The sequence below is a fragment of the Triticum aestivum genome, chromosome 2B, assembly GCF_018294505.1.
Source record: "Triticum aestivum cultivar Chinese Spring chromosome 2B, IWGSC CS RefSeq v2.1, whole genome shotgun sequence".
Classification (NCBI taxonomy): domain Eukaryota; kingdom Viridiplantae; phylum Streptophyta; class Magnoliopsida; order Poales; family Poaceae; genus Triticum; species Triticum aestivum.
The window spans coordinates 515,867,917-515,894,120 of NC_057798.1; the positions used below are offsets into that span (position 1 = coordinate 515,867,917).

General features: G+C 49.5%; 1 protein-coding gene across 2 annotated transcripts; it reads right to left on the reverse strand.

The window, feature by feature from the left end:
* Positions 1 to 6,251: 6,251 nt before the first annotated feature.
* Positions 6,252 to 9,751, reverse strand: LOC123045758 (beta-1,4-mannosyl-glycoprotein 4-beta-N-acetylglucosaminyltransferase). 2 transcript variants are annotated; one of them, XM_044468931.1, is made up of 2 exons: positions 9,286 to 9,751; positions 6,252 to 7,722 (listed from the first exon to the last, which is right to left on the reverse strand). In XM_044468931.1, exons 1-2 carry the CDS (start codon positions 9,349 to 9,351, stop codon positions 6,622 to 6,624), a joined length of 1,167 nt encoding a protein of 388 aa, XP_044324866.1. In that variant the 5' UTR covers positions 9,352 to 9,751; the 3' UTR covers positions 6,252 to 6,621. The 2 variants fall into 2 exon arrangements, with proteins under 2 accessions (XP_044324866.1, XP_044324867.1); XM_044468932.1 differs by lacking the exon at positions 9,286 to 9,751 and adding an exon at positions 7,952 to 9,253.
* Between the last annotated feature and the right edge of the window lie 16,453 nt (positions 9,752 to 26,204).

Sequence of the window (26,204 nt, forward strand, 5' to 3'; positions counted from 1 at the left end):
TTTGAAGAACCAGCCAAGCAAAGAATTTGCACCTCGGTGGAGCCCACACACTCCACACTGACTGGACAAGATCAGAGGAGGTGAGGCCTTCAAATTGCGCCTTGTAAGCCGAGGAAGCTGAGTACGTTCCGTCCTTAGAAAACTTCCATATAATCGAGTCTTCCACTTCTTCCTCGAGGGCCACCATTGAAACCTTTTCCCAAAGGTCAGCAAATTGCTCAATCTGCACGAGGGACAGACCGTTGGTGACGTCAATATTTGTGATCCAGAGATTGTTGGCCATGGCTTGCCGGACTGAGGAGTTTTTCTTGCGATAAAGATGGAAGAGGTCCGGTGCAATGTCACGGGGGCGCAAGCCATTGAGCCACGACGAGTTCCAGAATTGCGCAGTTCGTCCGTTCCCAACAGTGACCGAAGTGGCAGCCGCAAAGAAGTGGCGATCCTCATCAGTACACAGAGTCCCCATGCCAATCCAGGGCTTGCTCCTATCAGTCCATTCGAACCAAAGCCAACGGAGCCGTAGAGCCTTAGCAAACTTGTCCAGATTAAGCACTCCAAGCCCACCCTTTTCCTTAGGTTTGCAGACAAGCTCCCAGTTAACCTTACATTTTCCTCCAGAGACCTTGTCCGAGCCCGCCCAAAGGTATGCACGGCGAATACTATCAATTTTCTTGAGGACCTCCACCGGGATGTCGAGGGACGTGAGGTGATAGATGGTAATGGCGGTTAGGACAGCCTTAACAAGAACAATACGGCCGGCAGAGGCCACAAGCCTTCCTTGCCATGGAGGGAGCTTGCCTGCAATTTTATCCTCAAGGTACTGGAAGTGGATTCGTTTGAGGCATTTAACAGCAAGAGGGAGTCCAAGGTAACGCATTGGGAACGAGGTGCGCACCGCCGGGAAAGCATGAAGAACCTCATCAAGGTTGATGTTGTCGCATCGGATGGGGGCAACCAAACTTTTTGCACAGTTGGTGACAAGGCCAGTTACCGCTCCAAAGGAGGTCAGAGTTGCAGCAAGGAATTGGACATCTTCCTTAATGGGCTTAACAAATATGGCTGCATCGTCGGCATAGAGCGAGGCCCGAACAGGGGAAGATCTGCCACACAGAGGGTGAAGGTGCCCTTGGGTCGTGGCCTTGCAGAGGAGGTGGTGGAGCGGATCGATGGCCAAGACGAAGAGTAGGGGAGAGAGCGGGTCTCCCTGACGAAGACCACATCCATGCTTTAGCGGATCACCCAACACTCCATTGATCAACACCCTCGAAGTGGCTGTAGAGAGCAAAGCCGAAACCCAGTCGCGAAATCTGTCCGGGAATCCAAGGTGCTTCAACAGATCCATGAGGAAGTCCCAACGCATAGAATCGAAAGCCTTTTTGATGTCAAGCTTGAACAATAGCGTCGGGGAGCGGCTGCGATGGAACTTTCTTGCCAAGTTTCTGACGTACATGAAGTTGTCGTGGATGCTTCTCTTTTTGATGAAGGCACTTTGAGCATTTGAGACAAGGTCGTGCATGTGAGGGGCCAGCCGGTTTGCCATCATTTTTGCAATAATCTTCGCGACGGTGTGGATGAGACTAATGGGACGGAAATCCGAGATACACTCCGCCCCATCCTTCTTCGGGATGAGAGCAATGTTCGCCGAGTTGAGCCAGCTTAAGTTTGAGGAGCGCAGGTTTGAGAAGTGATTGACAGCAAGCAATATATCATCTTTTATGATCTCCCAACATGCCTTGAAGAAGGCCCCAGAGTAGCCATCCGGACCCGGTGCTTTGTCGCTGGGGAGATCAAAAATCGCCTTTTTCACCTCCTCCTCTGAGAAGGCAGTCCCCAGATCTGTGAGATCGCAAGCAGGCACCGGGATGTTGTCCCAGTTGATGTCGGTGGTGCGCGGCTGACCACGCTTCATGACCTCTGAGAAGTGGTTTTGAATGATGGACTTCTTGTGGTCATGAGAAGTAACCCACCCGTTGTTGTGCCTGAGCCGGTGAATGAAGTTCTTCCTTCGCCTATGGTTAATGCGAAGGTGGAAGAAACGAGTGTTGGCGTCACCGTCTTTCAAGTTCGAGATTCTTGAGCTTTGTCTTTTCCGCGCGCGCTCAAGAACAGCAAGGCCAATCACTTTTCTCTTAAGTCTCTTTCGAAGTTCTCGCTCGCTGGTACTAAGGGGGCGAAGATCTTGAGCCACATCCAAGCGGAGAATAAGCTCCAAGGCCATGTGAATTTGCACCTTCGAGTGCGCGAACATTGTCCTGCTCCATTTCCTAAGCTTTTTGCCCACCTCTGTTAGCTTGTGAAAGAGGTTGAGGTATGGGTCAGAGTGACCCGAGTTGGCGCTCCAAGCTCCTTGGACAACCTCTTTAAAACCGGGCATTTTGATCCAAAAGTTTTCAAAGCGGAAGGGTTTTGATCTCTGCGGGCCTTTGTCATTCGCGAGGAGGAGAGGGCAGTGGTCTGATAAGGATGAAGAGAGCGCGTGGAGGATGTGCGTGCCAAAGTCCAAGTCCCAATCTTCTTTGCAAAAGAAAGAGTCAAGTTTGCTGAGAGTTGGGTTGGTCTGCTCATTGCTCCATGTGAATTTTCTGTTTTGCAAATGGATCTCTTTGAGCTCACAGAGATTGAGCGCGTTTCTGAAGCGGGCGATACGACTTCGATCGACATTTGGCTTGTTCTTATCTTGCACACGGTAGATTTGGTTGAAATCACCGGAAACCAACCACTTTGAACCTGGGGGTGGCTTCTCGCTGATCAACTCATGGAAGAAGGCATCCTTGAGATTGCTTCGTGTCGGGCCATAGACAGTGGTGAGCTTGAAGGTTGTGGTCGAGGAAACGATCGTGACTGTGCAGGAGAGGAAGAAGGTGCCAATGCACACATCCTTTACATCAACCACACTCTCATCCCAAAGCAGCAGTATGCCACCACGGGTGCCAGTGGCTGGGCGCTGAACAAAGTTTTTCAGGTTGTGGCCACCGAGGAACGAAGCGATGAACGGGTCGACGAGCTCTAGCTTGGTCTCTTGTAGACAGACAATGTGGCAAGGGGTAGCAGCGATCGTCTCTCGGATAGTTGCTCGACGGTCAGAGCAATTTAGACCTCGTACGTTCCAGTTTAGGATGCTAAGATTTTGATCTATCATGGATAACCTTGATTACAACAGTTCTGGAGCTGCATATGGAGCGCATGCATCCAACTTCAACAACAAATGCCACTAGCAGTTCACGGTAGCTAAGGGGATACATAGAAGCCTCACCAAGGCAAAAGGAGGCAGGCATCAACATGGATGGCTGCAACCAGGCGTACAGGCACACACACATAGAGGTTGTATCTAACATGGAGATGGAAAGGACATCATCAGCGTGGGCATCAGGCTGCGCCATCACTCCGCCTCAGCGGCCACCTCTGCGCTTGTTTCCTGGAGCTCGGTACCTGCCTGCCCACCATGCTCAAGCAAAGCAGCTTCAACGGCGTTCGCCAGATCACAGTCGAGGTTGAACAGAGCCTGAAGGGCCGAAACTGTGATGTCAGGCAGCTGGCCATGGAACATGGCCACGAACTTGTTGATGGCCTCCTCGGCGACTTGCTGCCCCTCGTCGATGACCCCCATGCGCTGGCACAACAACTTCTCCGCCATCTTAGCAATCGGAAGCTTCCTCTGTTTAGCCTGGAGACGTGGACTGGAGCGGCTGATGTTGAAACCCACCACTCCAGCAAGAGTCTTTCTTCTCTTCGATGGCGGCCGCGGCCTTGGCGATGGAGACTTTGGCGCAGCAAGCAATGGTGGCTGACACACCTTGAACAGAGGGGTGCAAGGCAGCGGATCCGGCGCCGGGACGTGGACTGGGGTGTCCGGCTCCAGCTCAGAGGTTGGCGCAGGCTCAGAGCACACAGAGGGAGCGTGGGGTGGCGTGGCAGCAGCAACAGCATCATCCCACCCAGCAGGAGAGGGGGCCGGGATGATCTCAATCACGTCCAGGTTGGTGGTGCGGGGTGATGCCGCGGCTTGCAGGGGGGTGACCGGGCACACAGCCACAGGGCGCGGACTGGAGCCAAAACAGGGGGCGAGCCAACGCCGCCAAGGGGCTTCACCAGAGGGGTCGCTGAGTTGCACCACATCACAGGAGGTCGTCCGCGGCGAGGATGGAGGCGAGCGTCCACGGGTGTCTTCGGAGACCGGGCTTGCATCACCTCCAGAACGCCCAGGTCGTGTCTGGCAGTCATCTGGTCGACGGTGGCCGCGCCTACCAGAGGCCGGGATGACCGCACCGTCCGGCAACCGCTGCACCAGCTTGGAGTCGATACGTCGCGCATCCCGGGCCTCAGGACGGCGCTGGCGCCCATCACTACCACAATCATCGCGTCGATCATCTCTGTCCTCTCGCCGGCCGTCGCGCCGGCGGTCATCATCATGGCGTTCCGGAGCTCGCGACCTGCTCCTGAAGAAACGGTCCCTCCAGGAAGAGGGGCGCTCATCACGGCCTTGGCGGCCGCGGTCGCGGTCATCGTCGTGGCGGTCTCTGTCTTGATCCTCATCACGACGGCGCACCGCCACCTCCGACCTGTCTCGTGTTCTGGACTCGCCATCAATGACCCCCAGGGTGATGGAGAACGGGTGCGAGGAGCGAGGGCGTCGAGGGCTGTTGCCGTTGATATCGGGCGTGAAGTCTTCCACCAGGTCGAGGTGCACCAGGAGGCGGCGCTTGAGGCCGCGTCGACCAACAGTAGCACTCGGCCCATTGCTGTAGCCGGCCGGCTGGTTGCCGATGATCGTGAGACGCAGCACCTTTGGGATGGCGGAGGGGTTGGCGGACCACGCCCAGAGACTGAGGGTGGATGAGTCCTCTCGTTGGACGGTGGCGACGTTACTTGATCATAAAAGAGAACTATAATGACGTCTCACATTCGATTATATTGTTTTAGACAGGTAATTTGAAAAGCTAATTATTAGTAAAATAATTGCTTCTCAGTAACTTACAACTAGTATAAAGAGTCGCTATCTAACTGGAAAAGATTACTAATATAACAAATTGAGGATCAGACAACCCCACCACAAGGTGCAAATCAACCCCACTGCAGTCGGATACTGTTCAAAGCAGAAATGTATTCAGATTCCTCTACAGGAACCTACCAAATTTCAAACCAATTTGGCCTCGGTCAGCATAACTACAGGGACAGGGAGGAAACACGCTACTAAAACTTGCCTAGCTTTATCAGAAAAAGAAACTAAAATTTGCCTAGCAAGATATTTGAACACTGACAGGCACACACAGGACAGGGAAAAGATTATGCATGCCTAGGCAGATGGTGATACAATTGCTGCGCTGCAAGCCGCAGTTCAGCAAAGATCAGCAGGTTAATAGACGCCTAAACTACATGCACAATTAGGATACGGTGCGCCATCATTCTTTAACCTACTACTACCTGACATTTTGGTAGACTAAACTAGCCTACCAAAACGTCTTATATTTTGGAATGGAGGTAGTAGTATATATTTAGATTAGCAAAATGCATTGATACTACAACATAAACAAAAAGGGTCTTCAGCTTCAGATAAGGGATTGGTGCTACAAATAATGAAAATTCAACAGAAGCGTGATATAAAGGTGCAAAAACCCATGCTACTGAACACAACTCGTAAATAACTGAGGAATTATTCCTTCAATTTTAAACTACAGAACAGAAAAAGGCCAAACACAAAGAAACCTATTGCATGATACTTGGAAACACGCACATTCCAGCACAACGGAGTCAACTGCGTCAAACAAATAAGACAAACAGAGCATAATTGATTCACTGGAACCAGACAAGAAATGCTGAATGACCAAACATCTCAAGGAGGTTTGTTCAGCGAGAACCTTCAAGACCCTTTACAGGAGACCATTTACAAGACCCCGTAACACAAAAGCAATAACTTAGAAAAACAAGGGGCAGGAAAACATGCACAAGAAAAACTGAACAGATGATACAGCCATCACCAAGCACCAAGATTTCGACATGTCCAAATGTCAGTCCAAGGGTTACCAACATTCCCCTACAACTTGTTTTTGCCACACCACCTTTCAAGTCTGTTCACAGCTGCAAAATGCAGAAGTTGTACTTACCCGGTTGGTCACCTAAGTTTCAAAAGTCTTGGAAGCCAGAACTTCTTAAGATGGGAATCAGAAAATCCAGTAGTCAGGAAATCAGATTTTCATCGGTGCCATCAACACAAGAAACAAAGCACCAAGGTGAAAAATATGAACACATGCATAGGTAATTATCTGCAGGGTAAGGCCACTTGTACAGCATATAAATCTGAAATCTCACATAGTGTTCATTTCTCCATTACAGCTCTGAGTTTACACATCAATCAGGGAGGAAATATGAATGGCAATGACTTCTGGTGGTAAGCATACACCGTTGAGCTCTTCTGGGAAGGTAACGATCAAGCATGCGCTATGCTGTCATATCCTCCAATGTTGCATTACACGGCACAAAATCATGAACTTGTCCATGACCACTAGCCCAAGCAACCGTCCAACTTAGCCAATCATATCAGATGCAATTGCAACAGCCAACCACTCTCAAGCAGCTTAGGCAGTGCCACCCATGCACAACAGCTTGCAAAGTAAACCACAGAACCTAGCCACTTTCTCTCCTGCAGTTCCCGGGGAGAAGATACCGGTACCGGTCAACATTCTGAAGCAGATAACTAGGAAGATGAACAGCAGAGAATGTGCTTGGAATGTTGCCCAACTTCGCAATGATTTCTTGGAACGTATACTCTTCAGGAAGCATGTCAAAAAGATCCGCCCCTCTGCAAATGACATCTTGAATCCTCTCAGGGTTCAGGAAGTACTTGAATCTAATCCTATCCACATGGCTATAAGCTTTCATCTTGAAGGCAAAATCACTGATGTGCCGGAAACAAAAACTGCAGTGCCACCCTGAATCGGCAAGAAGCTCATCTGTCTGCCGAAAATGAGCATATCTTGTCTTCCCAGACACATACCTGTGAATTGACGCCCTCCAACTCTTGTCATCCAGAAAAAACTCAAATGAGTACAGATAATTCCTGAGCTGAAGATGGAGTATCTTAGGAGTGTCGTCACACCATCTCAAGAGATTGATGGTGTGGCCACTTGGGATTTCATCAACATCTGACATGATCAATATGTCGTCATCTTCAATTCTTGCAATCCTAATGAGCTGGTCCAGGGCAACCCTCTGAAATGACTCCTCAACAAATGGATTTTCCCCCTTCATGAATCTTCCCCCATATGTGCCATAGGTCAGCCGCGATTCAGCAAATCTAAATCGATCGCGGTTTTCCTTGAAGTAGAGGGGCTTTATCACACCAGTGAAAGTTGAGTTGGACTCGAGCAGGATGAACTCTGACACATAGGGGCTCAGTTCATTCCAACGGAGTTCAAGGATATCAAGCTCATTGCTGAAGAGGACAGCATCGAAAACACGGCGTGGGGTCTCCCTGACTTTCCACCCATGTAGCTTGCAGAGGTTCTCCATAGTGACATTCTCATTGTAGTAGTGAGGGATTATCTTGAAGGGCTCCGGAGGAGATTCCCAGATTGGCCGGAGGAAGTATGTGACCTTCTGACCATGCGCATATATCATTAACATTACCAGTGGCACACCAATCAAGAGAGCCAGAATTACCCTGAAATCAAACCCCCGAAGCGCACACTTGAGCCTTGACATGGCCATAACTGCCTTTGAGGTGGGCTGCAAGTGAATGAATTCATAAATTAGATAAGAAAGCAAGAATAGAAATAAGTAAATTCATGAAGGAAATAAGAACACCAGGCATTGACATACTGGTACATCAAACATACTGGTACACATAACTGAAGGAGCATTTTAACACCGGTCCATTCAGGTTCAGGGGTAGCAAAACAGATGATTGAATATAAATTTGATGCTGCCAAGGGATATTTTAAGCTGAGCAATTTACCTAAAAATCAGGTCTACTGTCCTGCAACTAGTTGATGCACGGAACAGAAGACGAGCATGCTGTTCGTTCTGGTTCAGAGGCAACAGACTAAATTACTGAATTAGAAAATTTTGCATTCGAGGACAGGCGTATGAGGAAAAAACCTGGATTGAAAAGCTCATGTGTGAGCACAGATACCCAACTTCTCACTTGCTGATGACAAAAGGGTGTTACCATCAGATCACGCCATTAAAAACGGCAAGAACAAGGTAACTTACTACAGCACCAGAGCACTTCCACCCCTCGACACAAACTGACGACCTAGCACAGCTACTTGAGGCAACTATTTAAAATTCAGGCACACACATGCATACTCTATAAAGTCTAATCCCTAAAGCAGGAACAAACACATGCCTGCACGGCAATAACCAAAGCCTGCTTGCCAAAAGGATATAACCTCCCAAAGCAGTCGCCGAACATTCCCTTTTTCACAACAAGTTATGCTACAGACATAAAAGGTTGCATGAAAAGGTCATCAGAGACTGACCACAACCGTGTAAAACTAGTAAACTACTACTGTACTTAGCAACGAACCAATGAAGAACTAGCGCCAGAGCTACAAGCACGAATCCAAAAGGATAAGGACAACAACAGTCACAAATAATGAAGCGCGAGGTTGGCAAGATTGTGCAAGATAGCAACAGCTGAACCTAGAGCGGTGGGAAATCAAAGTGTCCAGGCTACAATCGGAACCAGCTTTATCAACAAGAACGCTAGCTACAGACATACCGGTAGTGATAACTAACCAAAAGCTGCCCCTTTCCCTAACGAAATTTTAGGGTTGAACAGTCGCCATTAAACCTGCAATTTTGAAGTTTTCACAGCAGAAGTGGCCGTGAAGGAAGAAAGAAGCAGAAAAGCCCCCTACTCGTCGCAAGAAATATTAGTACTGCCACGGTTGTGGATAGCAGCCCCAAAACACGCAATTCCGACACGTCGCGAGATTCTTCTACCTCCAAAAAGGCGTGAGGAATCCAAACTCCGTAGCTCCACCTAACAATATCCCCTCCTCATCCGAAGCAAAAGCATGGAAGAGCAGAGGGCCTCCCTCCTCTGCTCCGAATCCCACCAAATTCCGACCGGCATCCCAACAGAAAATCGGAGCTCGGGAAAAAACAAATAGAGCAGCAGCACGCATCGACGACGGCACGAGGACCGAATCAAGGCACAAGGCGGCAAGCATGCGGCGCGGACCTAATGCTCCAGGCATGCCGACAAGGGAAGCACGCATCTCGGGGGGCACGGAATCAACCCAACGCGGCGAAGAAGGCAGATCTGGAAGGGGAATGGCTCACCTCGCCGCAGACGCTGTTGCAGATGCCGTCGTCCTTCTTGTGGGTGTAGCGGCCGGCCTCGGGCATCGTGGCGGCGAGGAGGAGCCCGCCGCCAGAGCAGGCAAGGGGGCGGGGGCAGGAAGCGATTCCCCTCCAACTCCAAGGCGGCCGCGCGCGGGGCGGGGGCGGGGGCGGGGGCTCCTCCAATGGAGCGCGCGGGGCGACGGAGCCGCGCGCGCTCGGGCGGGCGGAATCTCCCGAGCGATCGCCGGCGGGGAGCTGCGCCGCTGCGCTCCGCTCCGGTGGTTGGTTGGGTGGCTCTAGGCCCTGCCTCCCTGGAGGTCTTTAGGATCCTGGCGTTTCCCGTTACGGGGGTCTCGGTCGGGCCGTGCTGTGCTGGGGTGGGGCTGTGGAGGAGAGGAGAGGAGGGTAATTTACGGGCGTGCGCGACGAGGTGTTGAAGTTAAAACGTGGAGGTGGAGGAGTCTCTGGAGCGTTTGCGCTCCCGAACCGCCTAATTATAGCCGTTTGGGTGGCGCTTTTGTCCGCACCGGCGGCAGCAGGCCTCGTGCGCCACGCACAATGTTCCTCTTCCTCTTCCTCTTGGGATGGGATGGGATAGATAATAGGATAGGCATCCAGCGAATATGCTTCCAAGCATCATTGTTTGCCGATCTCACAAACAAAACTAGTAATAGTACTGGTACTCCCTCCGTTCCGAATTACTTGTCTTGGATTTGTCTAAATACAGATGTATCTAGACTCATTTTAATGCTAGATACATCCGTATCTAGACAAATTCAAGACAAGTAATTTGGAACGGAGGGAGTACTGTTTTCCCCCAAGTTTTATAGAAGAAATTAATTACATGCTGTTTAGTGGTTTCCATTTCTTGCCTTGCTTTTGGTCAAGCAGATTGTTGCAGTTCATAAAGCCGGCCGGCTTTCTTGGTGGAGGAAAGCTTATCATTTTCTTTTCTTCATCGATGACATGGTTGCGAAAAGAATCTGGATATGATTGGCATCTATCCAGCTCATCGTATTTCCCTGACTACTAAGGATAACGTAGAACAAGCCGGGACGCCATGGCCACGGGTAATCATGGGGGGCAGATGCCCTTCCACGAGCTGCAATTGGTTTGTTTCCTCACATGGTCGATCATCTGCTTGCTTGCTGCTACCGGCCTCAAACTTTAACAGATTAAAGTGTAGATTATCCAATTCCTGGCGTGGCACGTCCACCAACCGGGCAGTTCATCGGACGACGCACGGCTCGAACCGCATCGTCTTCACGAGACGCAAGTGCAGTGCAATCCCGGGAATTTTCTGCGGGCATCTTCCCTTCCCTGCGGACGTGACGTGCGGCATGTGATCCAAGCGATTCTGGGATGGACTAATTCCCGGGAAGCCGTCTGTTTCCCCATCAATACGTCGAGACAGCATGGCAACGTCGGGATGGTTACGCGTAGCGGCACGCTTGTTTACTGCTGACCGGGGGCTGATTGGGACGGCGCGCACGGTGCACCCCGGATCTTTTTGCTGGATTCTCAACTGGAACTCCCGGGATTTTTCCCGTTGGATTCACCCGCTCCGGACCCGGAACGAGCGGTTCTGTTGCTCCCGAGCTTCAGTGTTCCATTTTTTCAGTGCTCCCGAGTACGTAAGAGAGAAAGTATAATGTTTTGTTTTGTTTTTCTGTACAAGTTTGAAAAAGTCTCCCACGTACGTACGCCTCAGAAAACGTCTACGAGAGCCTGACTTATCTTTTTAGTCCAGATAAACACAGGGAAAATATATGAAAATGGAAAAGAGGGAACAGCAGCAGCTCTTGAGTGGCGCGCCGATCGCGCATTGGCGCCGCAAAGCGAGAAGCACGAGGGAGCGGTAGCCGTTCCCTCGAACGGCGTGCCTCGCCTTGCTCGTTCCGAGTATTTTTTTTTCAGTTCAATGGTCTCAAGCGGCCGGCTACGACGAGATTGTACCACTCCGACGAAGGCACGCCCGCCCAACAAGAAACTGGGCGATCCGCCCGCCGTCCACGCTGCCGGCGAGGCGACGGTTTTGTTTCCTCTCGAGCCGGACGAAAAGCGCCGGACTTGACGAGGGACGTCGACAGCCGGACGGACAGCGCCCACGCCAAACGGTTACAGCATAAAATTTTGGACTGCAAGAAAATATGTCTCTGTGTTTGGCATCTGGCTCTCCCTTTTCTCGCCTTGGCGCTGAAGCAGCAGCTACCCTCCAGTGGTTCTCAAACAAGCAGATCCTATTGTTTAATTTTGCCATGGACATCTCCAAAGCTCTTAGAGTGGCCCTGCCGACAAGCAGACGACTCCGCAAAATGCAATGACGTAAACTGGTACTCCGTGAGACGCAAATAGCGCGTGAGAAGTCAGGTCAATGCTGTCTTACTGAGATCAGATCGCGTTGGATGTAGTAATAGTAGTTTCGTGTTGTGATACAGTTTGATACTGGCACACAAACTTTCGCAAAAAAAAAAAATGATACTGGCACACAACGTCTAACCAGGCAAGCGACACGGCGTACGACGGCATTATCGGAAAATGCTGCCTTCTCGTACACATCACGCCCGTCGCTATTTGTCATCCTCGCAAAAAGCAGAGCGGCTTTCCTATCCATTGACCGACCCGAGAAATCGACACACGCCCTAGTGCTGCTGGTGCTTCTCTTCTCCTAGACCAGCGCTAGTGGCGCCACCACGATCGATCATAGGCAAACCCACTGAACGAGAGTGGCTGGCGTTGATTAGACGGCCGTTGCCAACCCTACACGAGCCACGAATTCGATCATCTGCATGTGCGCATATGCACGTAGATAAGCCTCCGCAGGCCGGTCCATGTCATCGTGCCAAGATACGTGCGCAAACGGGTGCTTCGTCTTGGGAACGTATAGACACGTCGGTTGCCACTAGCGCTCCATCAACGAGTGATGGGTCATTTCATCTGCCAAGAGCATCTCACTAGAAAGACATACAATGATTATTAGTTGGATCATTTGGAATGATGATTTCGTACAAGAGTTTTTTTTTTTTAGAATCACCGGGGGAGGAGTCCCTCCACGTGAATATATTGCTCAAAGTGGCCATAATGCCATGAGAGTGACCAGTTTATAAAAAAAAACAGATCGAAAACCTTAACAAATTGACCCTGATTATGAGGAAAACCGAGCCGAAAACCAGACAAGTAACAAGTGCTACAAGAAAAAGAGAGGAACATGACGCCCAACATAAGGCAAGACCTAGCTAGCAAACTAGCAGGACCAGGTAGATGAGGGGTGCGTCGAGGGATCACAATACCAAGACTCTACAAACAGCCTAACGCACCGCACCGACGTGCGTATCAAACCCCACGGCGCAACAGAGGAGCATCCACAATCAACGAGTGTCAACGCTTAACACGAACCTTGACTGAGAGCTTCGCCACGGAAGTTCAAGACGATAAGCAAGTCGGGGAGGCGTCATTGCGCCGTCATTGAGCAAAGGTGAACCAAGACGAGACTAAGAGCCCGAGGCTCACCTCAACAGAACAGGGGCATGAGCATGCATAGTAGCAGGCCGGAGACCACACGCAGGACAGCCGAAGAGAAACACCTGAAGAAGAACACACCACCCTCGGTCCTGAGCAGGCCACACCACCACAACCACGCAAACCACCCTCAACCAGATGCAGCAACTGAAGCAGTCGTTTGGGTCTCCAAGATGACGCCTCCAAGGAGGTAGTGTTGTCGAGGACACAACACCGCCATCCGATCCGGCAAGCCCGATCTTAGGTTTTCACCCGGAGACCGCAAAAGCAAAGAATTGTAGGTGCTAGAGCTCCACAACGGAACCTCGTGCAAGGAAAACGACGATGTCCATAGACGTCGTTGCCGCCGGCATAGACATAGTCGATGCAGGGTTCTCACCCAGAGTTTGAGCACTTTCCTACATTAAGACGACAGCCAACCACCACACCATCAAACCCTTCAAAAGACGAAGAAGCACGACAAGCCGTCGGAGCCAACCGCACCCTGCGGAGACCACCGACAACCAAACGTAAGCACTAGGCGCCAGATCCATCAACGGTCGCCCGAGCGCAGGTGTAAGGGCATATTTATCCCCAAGGTGTTTTGGTGATTGATGACAATGCTTTTGCGGACTAATCGTGTGCGTTGAGATTTTCAGAGATTCATTCTTTGGCACGAGACGATTCCCTCCCCTCGGTGCTTTACTCAAGACGGTGCAGCTCCTTCGTTTCTCTGTTGGTGGACTAATTGCGTAGGAGTCACCGTACTATCAAGAGGGGATCCGCTTTTGGTATGGCTTGGGTGGAATCAACACGTACACATATATATTGCACCCACTGTTCCTTCCCGCGTCAATGGAGTTCTCTTTCCTCTCTCTGCTCTCTTTGTCTGGCCCCAGCGGTAGTACCGCCGAGGATAGCAAGCGGTAGTACCGCTCCACAGCGATAGTACCGCTTACTGGTTTCGGCCGTAGTACCGCAGAGGCTCCGGGCCACTACCGCCTCGACTCGAGCCCTTGCTTTCTCGTGTCGGGTTCTGCGGTACTTGTCGCGGCAGTAGTGGCGGTAGTACCGCTCCCGAGCGGTAGTACCGCCCGTACCTCCGCGGTAGTACCGCTCTGGGGCCAGGACCCTGCTCCCCTCTTGTGAGCGGCAGTACCGCTGGGTGGCGCGGTAGTACCGCTGGCGCAGCGGTAGTACCGCCCATCCAAGCGTTAGTACCGCTCTCTGTGGGGCTGCTTGGGGGGGGGGTAACGGTTGGATTGTTCCCCCCACTATATAAAGGGGTCTTCTTCCCATTGTTGACCTACCTCTTCCCCCAAAAGCTCCATTGTTGCTCCAAGCTCCATTTTCACCCGATCTCTCTCCCTAGCCAATCAAACTTGTTGATTTGCGCGGGAGTGGTTGAGAAGGCCCAGATCTACACTTCCACCAAGAGAAATTTGATTCCCCCACTAATCCCTAGCGGATCTTGTTACTCTTGGTTGTTTGAGCACCCTAGACGGTTGAGGTCACCGCGGAGCCATAGTCCATTGTGGTGAAACTTCGTGGTGTTGTTGGGAGCCTCCAATTAAGTTGTGGAGATTGCCCCAACCTTGTTTGTAAAGGTTCGGTCGCCACCTTCAAGGGCACCAATAGTGGAATCACGACATCTCGCATTGTGTGAGGGCGTGAGGAGAGTACGGTGGCCCTAGTGGCTTATTGGGGAGCATTGTGCCTCCACACCACTCTAACGGAGACGTACTTCCCCTCAGAAGGAAGGAACTTCGGTAACACATCCTCGTCTCCACCGGCTCCACTCTTGGTTACCTCGTGCCTTTACTTGTGCAAGCTTATTTGTGTTGTATCCTTTGCTTGCTTATGTGCTAGTTGTTGTTGCATTATATAGGTTGCTCACCTAGTTGCATATCTAGACAACCTACTTTGATGCAAAGTTTAATTTGGTAAAGAAAAGTTTAAAAATTGTTAGTTGCCTATTCACCCCCCCTCTAGTCAACTATATCGATCCTTTCAATTGGTATCAGAGCCTCATCTCTTTATTAAGGACTTTGCCATCCGAAGAGTATGGTTGACACCACAGATGGTGTGGAGGAGCACTCCGGTGTGAATCCTATCTCGTCTACGGCCGATGGGGGAACCTCGGTCTCTCGTGAGGAATTCAATGTGGCTTTGGACACATTGAAAACCTCCATGATGACCGAGGTTGAAAGCATGTTTACTAAATTCCTAGAAGGACTTAAACTGTCTACCTCGCCAATGAAAGTGGGTGATCCCACTAACAAGGTGATGGATGCTACCTCCGACAAGGGGGAGCTAACAGTGAAAAGGGTCCTTCTACTAGTGGTAGAAATGGCACCGACATCTATGCCCATGTGGAACCTCCAACTTATGGAGGACCGATTCCATCTACTCATTAAATCATGCCGGTCCTCCTCCTAAGATTGTGAAAAATGAGGATTTTGATTCTTGGGTGTATCGCTTCAAGCGTCATTTAAATCATGTGAATACTAATCTTTGGAGAATCATTGAAGAAGGTTTCTATCCACATGACTCAAGCAACTTCACCCCTAGAGAAGCCGTGGATAATCAATTCAATGAGAATGCTCTCTTCATCATCCAAGATGCAATTCTCCCCGAAGATCTCCCTTATCTTCGACCCTACGCCATGGCCAAAGACGCGTGGCATTGCGTTGTGTCTCTCTATCGGGGAAGCGCAAGCATTCAACGCTCTAACTATGAAGTGGTGCAAGATGAAGCCGATGAGTTTGCTATGAAGGAAGATGAAGAACCTCGTGAGCTCTTTCGGAGAGTGACCAAACTCACGGTCTCACTCCGAGATCATGGGAGCAAGGACACGGATGACAATTGGATCAAACGCAAGTTCCTCAAGGCCATGATGCCCTACAACAAGGCCATGTCCTCCGTCATTCGTCAAAGACCGGACTTTCACTCCATGACCTCAAGTGAAGTGTTGGATGAGTTCGTTGCAATGAGCATCTTGGACAAGACGGCCGATAACGCGGTGCTCCGGTCTCAAAGGGCAAAGAAGCCCAACCTTGCCTTGAAGGCCAAGGTTATTGTGGAAGAAGAGGAAGAAGAGGAAGATGAGGAGAGCAACCCCGAAGATACAAAATATGATTATCATGAGCATATGGCTCTTGCTTCAAGGCAATTTTGGAGCAAGAAGAGCTCAAGACCAAACTTCAACAAGAACAACTCAAGTGGCTTCAAGGGCAAGCAACGAGTAAGAACTTGTTACAACTGCGGCAATGTGAGCCATTTCGTTGCGGATTGTCCTTACGAGAAGCGGGAAGACAATGGTGGCAAGCTCATCCGAAAAGACAAAGCCAAGTCCTTCCCCAACAAGAACAACTTCACCAAGAAGACTCCTACTCGAGGGTTGGTGGTTCAAGAAGAATATCGTGAGGATGACGATGATGATGAAGATAATGAAGCAATGGCCATGGCATCCGTTGCCATTGCCACAACTCCCCGGATGTCTCTCTTTGATTCACCCAACGAGAACATCACCGCCAAGTACCTCATGGCTAAAGCCACTAACAAGGTAACCCCCAACATCAAAACCACCATCATTACTAATCCTACCTTGACGGATTGCATTGATGAACATGAGGGGTCTAATGAATAGATGAATGAATTTGAGTCTTTTATGAGTAAACTCAAGGGCAAATCCAAGAAGCACTTTGTTGCTCTCTTGGAACAACTTGGTGAAGCCAATGACATGATCAAGGCTCATGAAGAAACCATCTCTAAGATGGAAGAACATAGTCGCGATTATGCCGATGAGATATCGGATCTTTCTAATGCTCTTGAGGAAGAGCATGTGCATCTTTTGACTCTTGAGGAGTCACACAACGATGACCATGCTAAATTAAAGAAAGATCTTGATTATGCTCTTGTTGTCTCTCGTGTGGCAAACTCTGAGAAGGCTAAACTTGGGGTTGATCTTGCTAGACTCAAAGAGGAGTTTGATTTACTTGACAAGGCACACAAGGCCTTGAAGGGTGCTCATGCTAGTCTCAAGGAGTCTCATGCTCAACTCCAAGTGAGGTTAACCAAGGAGAAAGCCACTTTTCCTCATATGGTCTTAATTGATAACGCAAATGCTACTAACCCGTGTTGTGAGCATGTGCATCTTGTGGAGGAGAATGCCAAGTTGAAGGAACAACTAGAGAAAGGCCTTGTGTCATGCATACAAGGTGAGAAGAACCTAAATGACCTTTTGAGCAATCAAAAGGAAGGTGTGGCCAAGGAGGGAGTTGGGTTCACACCCAAGTCCAAGGATAAGAAGAAGAACAAGAAGAAGAATGACAAGACCAAACGACCTCCCCCTCTTAAGCAAACTTTTGTGAAGGAGGGAGAGGGTGCTCCTAAGGAGAAGAGGAACAATGCAAAGAGTGGTGATGCCAAAAAGGGCAAAGCCATCTCTTCCAACAAAGTCGGCGACTTTAACCCTTCTTATGTGTTGTGTCGTGCTAGTGATGGGCATGTTTATGCTAAATTTGTTGGTTCTTCTTATGAGTACATTGAATGGTCTATTTGGGTTCCTAAGACCCTAGTTACTAACATCAAAGGACCCATTACTAAATGGGTACCTAAAACCAAGCATTAATCTCTTGTAGGTGTTTGCTTCCGGTGGAGGATCATGGTTGCTCGATAGTGGAGCAACAAATCATATGACCGGAAGCAAGGACTTGGTGGTGGACGTACAAAAGATCCCATCCATGCCCACCAATGTCGAGTGGGGTGATGCCTCATCTTCTAAGGTATTGGGTCTTGGCAAGGTTGTCATTTCTCATGATCTCACGATCGAGAAAGTCATGCTTGTTGAGTCTCTTGCGTACAATTTACTTTCCATTCGTCAACTTGCACTTATGGGCTTTTCCACCTTCTTTGATATTGATACCGTGGCCCTCTTGTGGAGCAAGACTCTTAAAGTAGCCTTTGTTGGGCATGTCGAGAACGGTCTCTATGTGATTAACTTTTCGGAGCGACCCACTAAGACCGCGACATGCCTAATGGCTAAAGTTGATGTGGGTTGGCTTTGGCATCACCGTTTAGCCCACGTCAATATGAGATCTTTGCAAAGTCTTCTCAAGGGGGACCATGTCCGTGGACTAACAAATGTTAGTTCTGCCAAAGATCGTGCTTGCAGTGCTTGTATCGAAGGAAAGCTCCATGAGAAGGCTCACCCTCCCACGACTATCATCTACTCGAAGAGACCCTTGGAGCTCCTTCACATGGACCTCTTTGGGCCTCCATCCTTTGATAGTCTTGGGGGTAGAAAGTATTGCTTGGTGATTGTGGATGATTATTCAAGATACACTTGGGTATATTTCTTCAAGAGGAAGAGTGAGACTCAACAAACTGTCATCGACTTTGCAAATGAAGCTCAACGTCAACATGATGCAAAGATCTTGACAATAAGAAGTGACAACGGCACCGAGTTCAAGAACTACACCTTGGATGAGTTTCTTAGTGATGAGGGGATCAAGCATCAATATGCTACTCCATATACCCCTCAACAAAATGGTGTTGCAGAGAGGAAGAACCGGACATTGATGGATGCGGCAAGGACCATGATGGCGGAGTTCAAGTCTCCATATAACTTTTGGGCTGAAGCCATCAACACATCATGTCATGCATCCAATCGGCTCTATCTCCGCAAAGGCTTGAACAAGACTCCTTATGAAATACTTACCGGTAACAAGCCCAATCTCAAGTACTTCCGGGTGATCGGATGTAAGTGTTTCATTCTCAAGAAAGGTGTTCGTTTGTCTAAATTTGAGGCTAGATCTTATGAGGGCATATTTGTTGGTTATGCTACAAACTCTCATGCTTACCGTGTCCTCAACAAGTCCACTAGACTCATTGAGGAGACGTGTAACATGGAGTTTGACGAAAATAACGGCTCCCAAGTGGAGCAAAGTGGTACTTGTGATGTAGGTGATGAAATTCCTCCCCAAGCCATAAGAAGAATGGGTGTGGGTCATATCCTACCCATTGAGGAACCCCTTGTGGCCGAAGGAGAAGGACAGTGCTCCACTCAAGTGGAGTCATCACCAACCCAAGACCCACACGCTTCCGAAGAACAAAGTGAAGGCCCTCAACCTCGTGAACAAGACCAAGGGCAAGATCAACCTCAAGATGGTGATGATCCACCAAATGATGCCCAAGGTCAAGTTCTCCCCCTCGAGCAAGTTCAAGATCAAGAGCAAGCTCAAGATCTCGAACAATCTCAAGACGACGCTCAAGATAATCAAGTTGACCCTCCTCCTTCCACATCCGAGGAGGAATTAGAGCGTCGTGCCGCAAAGATTGCTTCCAAGCTCACCACCAAAGGCCATCCCATGGAGAATGTGGTTGGAATCCTAAGAAAGGGGGTAAGCACTCGTAGATAATTAGCAAACTATTGTGAACATCACACATTTGTCTCTTGTGTTGAACCCCAAAAGGACTATGAGGCGCTCGAAGATTCGGATTGGCTCAATGCCATGCATGAGGAACTCAACAACTTCGAGTACAACAAGGTGCGGAGATTGGTGCCAAGGCCGTCGGGGTACCATAACGTCATTGGAACCAAGTGGATTTTCAAGAACAAGCAAGATGCTCATGGGAATATCATTCGCAACAAGGCAATATTGGTAGCACAAGGCTACTCCCAAGTCGAGGGTATCGACTACGGTGAAACCTTTGCTCCCGTTGCTCGCCTTGAATCCATTCGTTTGTTGATTGCTTATGCTTCCCATCACAACTTTAAGTTACAACAAATGGATGTGAAAAGTGCTTTTCTTAATGGTCCTATTAATGAGTTGGTTTATGTCAAGCAACCCCCCGGGTTCGAGGATCCCTACTTCCCGGATCATGTGTATCAACTCGATAAGGCACTCTATGGCCTTAAACAAGCCCCACGTGCGTGGTATGACCACCTTACCGAGTTATTACAAGATCGTGGATTTGAGGTTGGGCAAATCGATCCCACTCTTTTTACTAAGAAGGTCAAAGGGGAGTTGTTTGTATGCCAACTATATGTTGACGATATTATCTTTGGTTCCCCTAACAAAGCTTTCAATGGGGAATTCGCCGCTCTCATGACCTCTAAGTTCAAGATGTCTTCGATGGAAGAGTTGAAGTTCTTCCTTGGTTTTGATATCAAACAAAGAAGAGAAGGTACCTTAATCAACCAAGCCAAATACACTCAAGACATGCTAAAAATATTCAAGCTAAGTGATGTCAAGCCGGCTTCTACTCCAATGCCTACCAAGTGCCAACTTGACATTGATCCCAATGGTAAAGCGGTGGATCAAAAGTTATATCGCTCCATGATTGGATCCTTGCTTTACCTTTGTGCATCTAGACCGGATATCATGTTGAGTGTGGGAATGTGTGCACGGTTTCAAGCCGCACCAAAGGAAAGCCACTATGTGGCGGTCAAGCGAATCTTTCGATATTTGGCTCATACCCCAAACTTTGGCTTATGGTACCCAAGAGGAGCAAACTTCAGGCTTTAAGGTTTTACGGATTCCGATTGGGCGGGAGAAAAAGTGGATAGGAAGTCCACTTCTGGAAGGTGCCAATTTCTTGGTTGCTCTTTGGTGAGTTGGTCTTCCAAGAAGCAAAGTTGTGTGTCTCTCTCGTCCGCTGAAGCGGAATATGTGGCGGCCGGTAGTTGTTGTGCACAACTCGTATGGATGAGGCAAACTTTAAAGGAATACGGTGTCATTTGTGACAAAGTGCCTCTTTGGTGTGATAATGAAAGTGCCATCAAGATTTCTCTCAACCTGGTGCAACATTTCAAGACGAAGCATATTGAGATTCGGTATCATTTCATCCGGGATCACATTAGGCGAGGAGAGATCAAGCTCAAGTATGTCAAACTCATGATAACCTTGCAGATATTTTCACGAAGCCCTTGGATGAAGCAAGATTTCGCGAGTTAAGGCATGAGCTAAATATCATTGATTCGAGCAATGTGACTTGAACCCTTGCACACCCCACCTCATTCAACATGTTGTCTAGTTTTAGGTGTAGGCATGGACATAGGGGGAGTGTTGTTCTCTCAATGAACTCTTTCTCCCCCCATTATGCATAAATTGATCAAGTCTTTCACTTTAACCATCTTCGATGGTACTTGTGCTTCAAGGACGAGTTTTGGTCATGGGCCCAAGGTTAAAATCTTTGCGGCACCATACCTCTTGACTCAAACATAGGTGGCCTCGGCCACTGCCCTCTCTTGAAGAGGTGTGTCTTGGTCCCTTGCTAGTGTGTTCACTGCCGAGTTCGTCGTTCCTCCGTCTTGCGGTTGGTTTTCCGTTTCTCTTTGAGCTTAGTCGTACTGTCTAGTGGCCTTAAGTTGCTGGGTGGTACTACCGCTGGTGGTGCGCGGTACTACCGCTTATAAGCAGTACTACCGCCCACCAGGGGTCAGGGGGTTATATCGGGGGCAGGGGAGGTTTCTTCTCCCCCATACCCATTCGCTCGCCCCCTCGCTCCGCTTTGTCTCTCCAGCAACTGCTCGCCGCGGGAGGGCTCCGGCGAATCTCCTTCTCCGGGGCGTCCCTCTCCATTCCCTTCGGTGGAATCGATCCCCACCACGTCCTCTTGCCATGGATGCCGGTATTGCCCCCGTTCCCTCTCTTTTCTTGTCTATATTTCCAATCTAGCATCTTAGGGGCAATAGTGGTTGCATCTCTAGATTTTTTGCTAAATCTAGGCTTGAGTAGGATGGAGAAGGCAACTAGGCGGTTTGGATTAGTGATTGGTAGGAGTATTTTTGAATTTGGTAGGACGGTAGTGCTGGATCTGGCCGCGGCAGTAGGAAACCGCTGTTTCCCCGCCTCGAGCGGTACTGCCGCCTACAGGTCGCGGTACTACCGCTGGCTACCAAGTTCCATCGTGCTCCTCCCATTCCGTGATCCTTTTTGTTGTGTTTGGTGGCTTATGCTCGTTCTTTCTGGTTGTTTTGCATGCTCTTGTGTTTGGTTCCAGGTGATGAACTTTCTGAGCATCAAGCTCGCCGCGTCAACCCCGACCGTGCCACGTCGAAGCGCTACCGCACATCTGAGTCAGTAGGAGGTTCCACCAGTGCTCCACCTCCACCTCAGCTCCCGAAGAAGTCTGCCGTCAAGCCAAAGCCAAAGGGAAAGACTATACCTCAAATGAATGCCAAGGAGTTCCGGGCAAGGCATCGCCACAACCCCTATGTGGAAGAAAGAGATCCCACTTTGGTCAACCATCCGTTTTGGAACCGCTTTCAGTTTGCCATTTTCTTTGATGTGCTCAAGGCCAAGAAGAACCTCTATGTGGATGTGCGCTCCATTGACACAGACTATATGGAGAAGGATCCTGAGTACTTTGGTAAAGCTTTTCAGATGTGCACTCAACTGAACATTCTCAGTATCATACAGTTCAACAAAGACTATGATGCTGATATTGTGGCCCAATTCTATGTCATGGTCCATCTAGGGACTGATGAGGACAGGACTTTGACCTGGATGACCGATGGCAAGTTACTGTCTGTCAAGTGGAAGGCATTCATGGAGTTACTTGGAGTGGAAGATCACGGGCTTGAGACTCCTGTTGGCTTTCGCCCCCACAGTAAGACAACCTCCACTCACAAGCAAGCTCTCTGGCCCTACTGCACTCAGAAGATCAACCCTGACACTAAGAAGGTAACATATGAGCTGGCTGCCTATCTGGACATCCTTCACCGTGTCTTCCGGGAGACTCTCTTCCCTCACATCGGGAATCAGGATATGTTTCACTCCTTTCTTGTGGACATGATTCTCTTCTGCCAACATGAGAAGGAGGCTAACACTGGCGAGTCTTTGGACATTTCTCATGTTATGTGGTCTGAGCTCTTATCTTGTATTTCTGAGCGCAAGTGCCCGATCTATGGTCCTTTCATTATGCTGCTCATTGAGAAGGCCTGGGATAAGGTCTATCCCAAGGTTATGCTTGAGACTGGAGAGTTGGTGTCTCATGAGATCAAGCGTCTGAGGAAGAAGGATAACTTGGGCACCCAGGTCCCTAGGTCTGGGGCTACATCTTCTGCTGTAGACATGGAGACTGAAGAGGAGGCTGATGCTGCTGATGATGATGACTATGTGCCTTCTGGGGCAGAGCCCTCTTGGCCACAGAAGCTCAAGCTCAAGGTGAAGAAGTTGTTCTGCATGGAGGCTCACGGTCAGTACATGACTCATATGGCTGAGAAGAAGGCCAGGGGTCGTCACAAGGAGCTCATGCATCAGTTGGGTGCCACCATTTACAGTGGATCTGAGGATCAGCTTACTGAGGAGGAGGAGTGGATTCAGCAGAACTGCCCGTGGACAGATTCTGATGCCGAGCAGTTCTCGACCGACGACGGCAGTGCAGACGATCCCGCTGGGATCTGATGTTCGAGACTCTTGCATTCTATCACTTGGAGCCGTAGCAACACTCCCTCTCTTTTTGGTGTCTCGATGCCAAAGGGGGAGAGAGTTTAGGGATTTGTGTCGTTGTCTGCTTTGCGAGTGTGTTTTCCTTGTGGTGTGTTTTCTCGCCGTTTGCTTTGCTTGTTTTTGTGCCAGTGAGACCTAAGTTCCAGATATATGGTGTGAGACATATGCTACCTTATCCTTATTATCATTATCTATGTCTATCTAGTACGTTGGTATCTTATGAGATGCATGCTTATCTTGTTATATTCTTTGCTCTCATATATCTTGCTTAGGGTGTTGGTCTCCAAAATGTAGGGGGAGCGTTGATCCTAGCATGTGTGCTGTGCAATCCAAAGCACCTATCTAGATAGCACACATCTAGGGGGAGCCCATCTACATTTGTGAGTTGTGGGGTTTGCACATGTCCTTTGTCTCTTCCCGTTTGTGCAAATCCCGTATTGTCATCAATCCACCAAAAAGGAGGAGATTGTAAGGGCATATTTATCCCCAAGGTGTTTTGGTGATTGATGACAATGCTTTTGCGGACTAATCATGTGCGTTGAGATTTTCAGATATTCATTCTTTGGCACGAGACGATTCCCTCCCCCAGTGCTTTACTCAAGACGGTGCAGCTCCTTCGTTTCTCTGTTGGTTGACTAGTTGCATAGGAGTCACCATACTATCAAGAGGGGATCCGCTTTTGGTATGGCTTGGGTGGAATCAACACGTACACATACATATTGCACCCACTATTCCTTCCCGCGTCAATGGAGTTCTCTTTCCTCTCTCTGCTCTCTTTGTCTGGCCCCAGCGGTAGTACCGCCGAGGACATCAAGCGGTAGTACCGCTCCACAGCGGTAGTACCGCTTACTGGTTTCGGCCGTAGTACCGCTGAGGCTCCGAGCCACTACCGCCTCGACTCGAGCCCTCGCTTTCTCGTGTCGGGTTCTGCGGTACTTGTCGCGGCAGTAGTAGCGGTAGTACCGCTCCTGAGCGGTAGTACCGCCCGTACCTCCGCGGTAGTACCGCTCTGGGGCCAGGACCCTGCTCCCCTCTTGTGAGCGGCAGTACCGCTGGGTGGCGCGGTAGTATCGCTGGCGCAGCGGTAGTACCGCCCATCCAAGCGGTAGTACCGCTCTCTACTGGGCTGCTTGGGGGGTAACGGTTGGATTGTTCCCCCCACTATATAAAGGGGTCTTCTTCCCATTGTTGACCTACCTCTTCCCCCAAAAGCTCCATTGTTGCTCCAAGCTCTGTTTTCACCCGATCTCTCTCCCTAGCCAATCAAACTTGTTGATTTGCTCGGGAGTGGTTGAGAAGGCCCAGATCTACACTTCCACCAAGAGAAATTTGATTCCCCCCACTAATCCCTAGCGGATCTTGTTACTCTTGGGTGTTTGAGCACCCTAGACGGTTGAGGTTACCGCGGAGCCATAGTCCATTGTGGTGAAGCTTCGTGGTGTCGTTAGGAGCCTCCAATTAAGTTGTGGAGATTGCCCCAACCTTGTTTGTAAAGGTTCGGTCGTCGCCTTCAAGGGCACCAATAGTGGAATCACGACATCTCGCGTTGTGTGAGGGCGTGAGGAGATTACTGTGGCCCTAGTGGCTTCTTGGGGAGCATTGTGCCTCCACACTGCTCTAACGGAGACGTACTTCTCCTCAAAAGGAAGGAACTTCGGTAACACATCCTCGTCTCCACCGGCTCCACTCTTGGTTACCTCGTGCCTTTACTTGTGCAAGCTTATTTGTGTTGTATCCTTTGCTTGCTTGTGTGCTAGTTGTTGTTGCATCATATAGGTTGCTCACCTAGTTGCATATCTAGGCAACCTACTTTGATGCAAAGTTTAATTTGGTAAATAAAAGTTTAAAAATTGTTAGTTGCCTATTCACCCCCCTCTAGTCAACTATATCGATCCTTTCAGCAGGCCACCGGACGCAGCGCATGCCACCATGCCCTGTCGAGCACCATGCCAGCAAGGAGCAGAGGAGCACTGCCCAAGGACAGGAACCACCATGGTCAGGGCTGCAGCCATACATCAGGTGCCGACACGCCCCACGCGTGCCACTGCACACCTGTTGGATACCAAAACCGAAGCGCCCGCCACACCAACAAAAAGCAGTGAGATCAAGACCGGCTGCAGCAGTACTGCCACCACCCCCCACCACAGACCATAGTACTCGTTGTCGCTGTCGGTTCTATATCCGGCATATCTCATAGTAGGGGTCCTAAACTAGGCGTCTTGGAACGATGGTAACATGGACACATGATTTTTTACCCAGGTTCAGGCTCTCTCGAAGAGATAATACCCTACATCCCGCTTTTGATTGTATTTATATGGGTGTAGTACAAAGTACATGTATGTACCACGAGATTGTTCTAATGAATATGAGATTGTCTATTGACTAGTCTGGCCTCGATTTATATATGCACCATAGGCCTAGGGTTTAGTGGAGTCCTAGTCTTGTGCGCTAAGTCTTGTGGAATCCTCCTTGTATTTGGCATGGGCTGCCCGAAGTGACCCATTAGTGAATCATCATGGGGTTCCTCGGCCTGACCTGCTGGTCGGGAGACGACGTGGTGAGTACCCCCTAGTCCAGGAGACCGTCAGTAGCCCCCTGAACCGGTCTTCAAGTTGAGGACGCTCCTCGGTTCTTCCAAATACTTCTTCGTCTTTGATCATCGGTCTTGAAAACTGGTTCAACAAATCTTCCCATGTCCGATCTCGAGGATCACCGAGCTGAATCCGAAGGGTTTACATATCGGGTTATGAATTCTCACACAAATAAAGAAGGGGAGATTTTTTCTTAGTATTGAAGATTGACATGAACTAGTTCAAATCAACCCGGGGCCTAATGTTGGGGATATAACTACTAGTATAACCCGCCCAGGAGGGGCCGGGTTATACGTACTTATGGCGATTCATCATATGAAGCCCATAAGGATATTGAAGATGGCGATTCAGGATAAGGGCCCAAGGC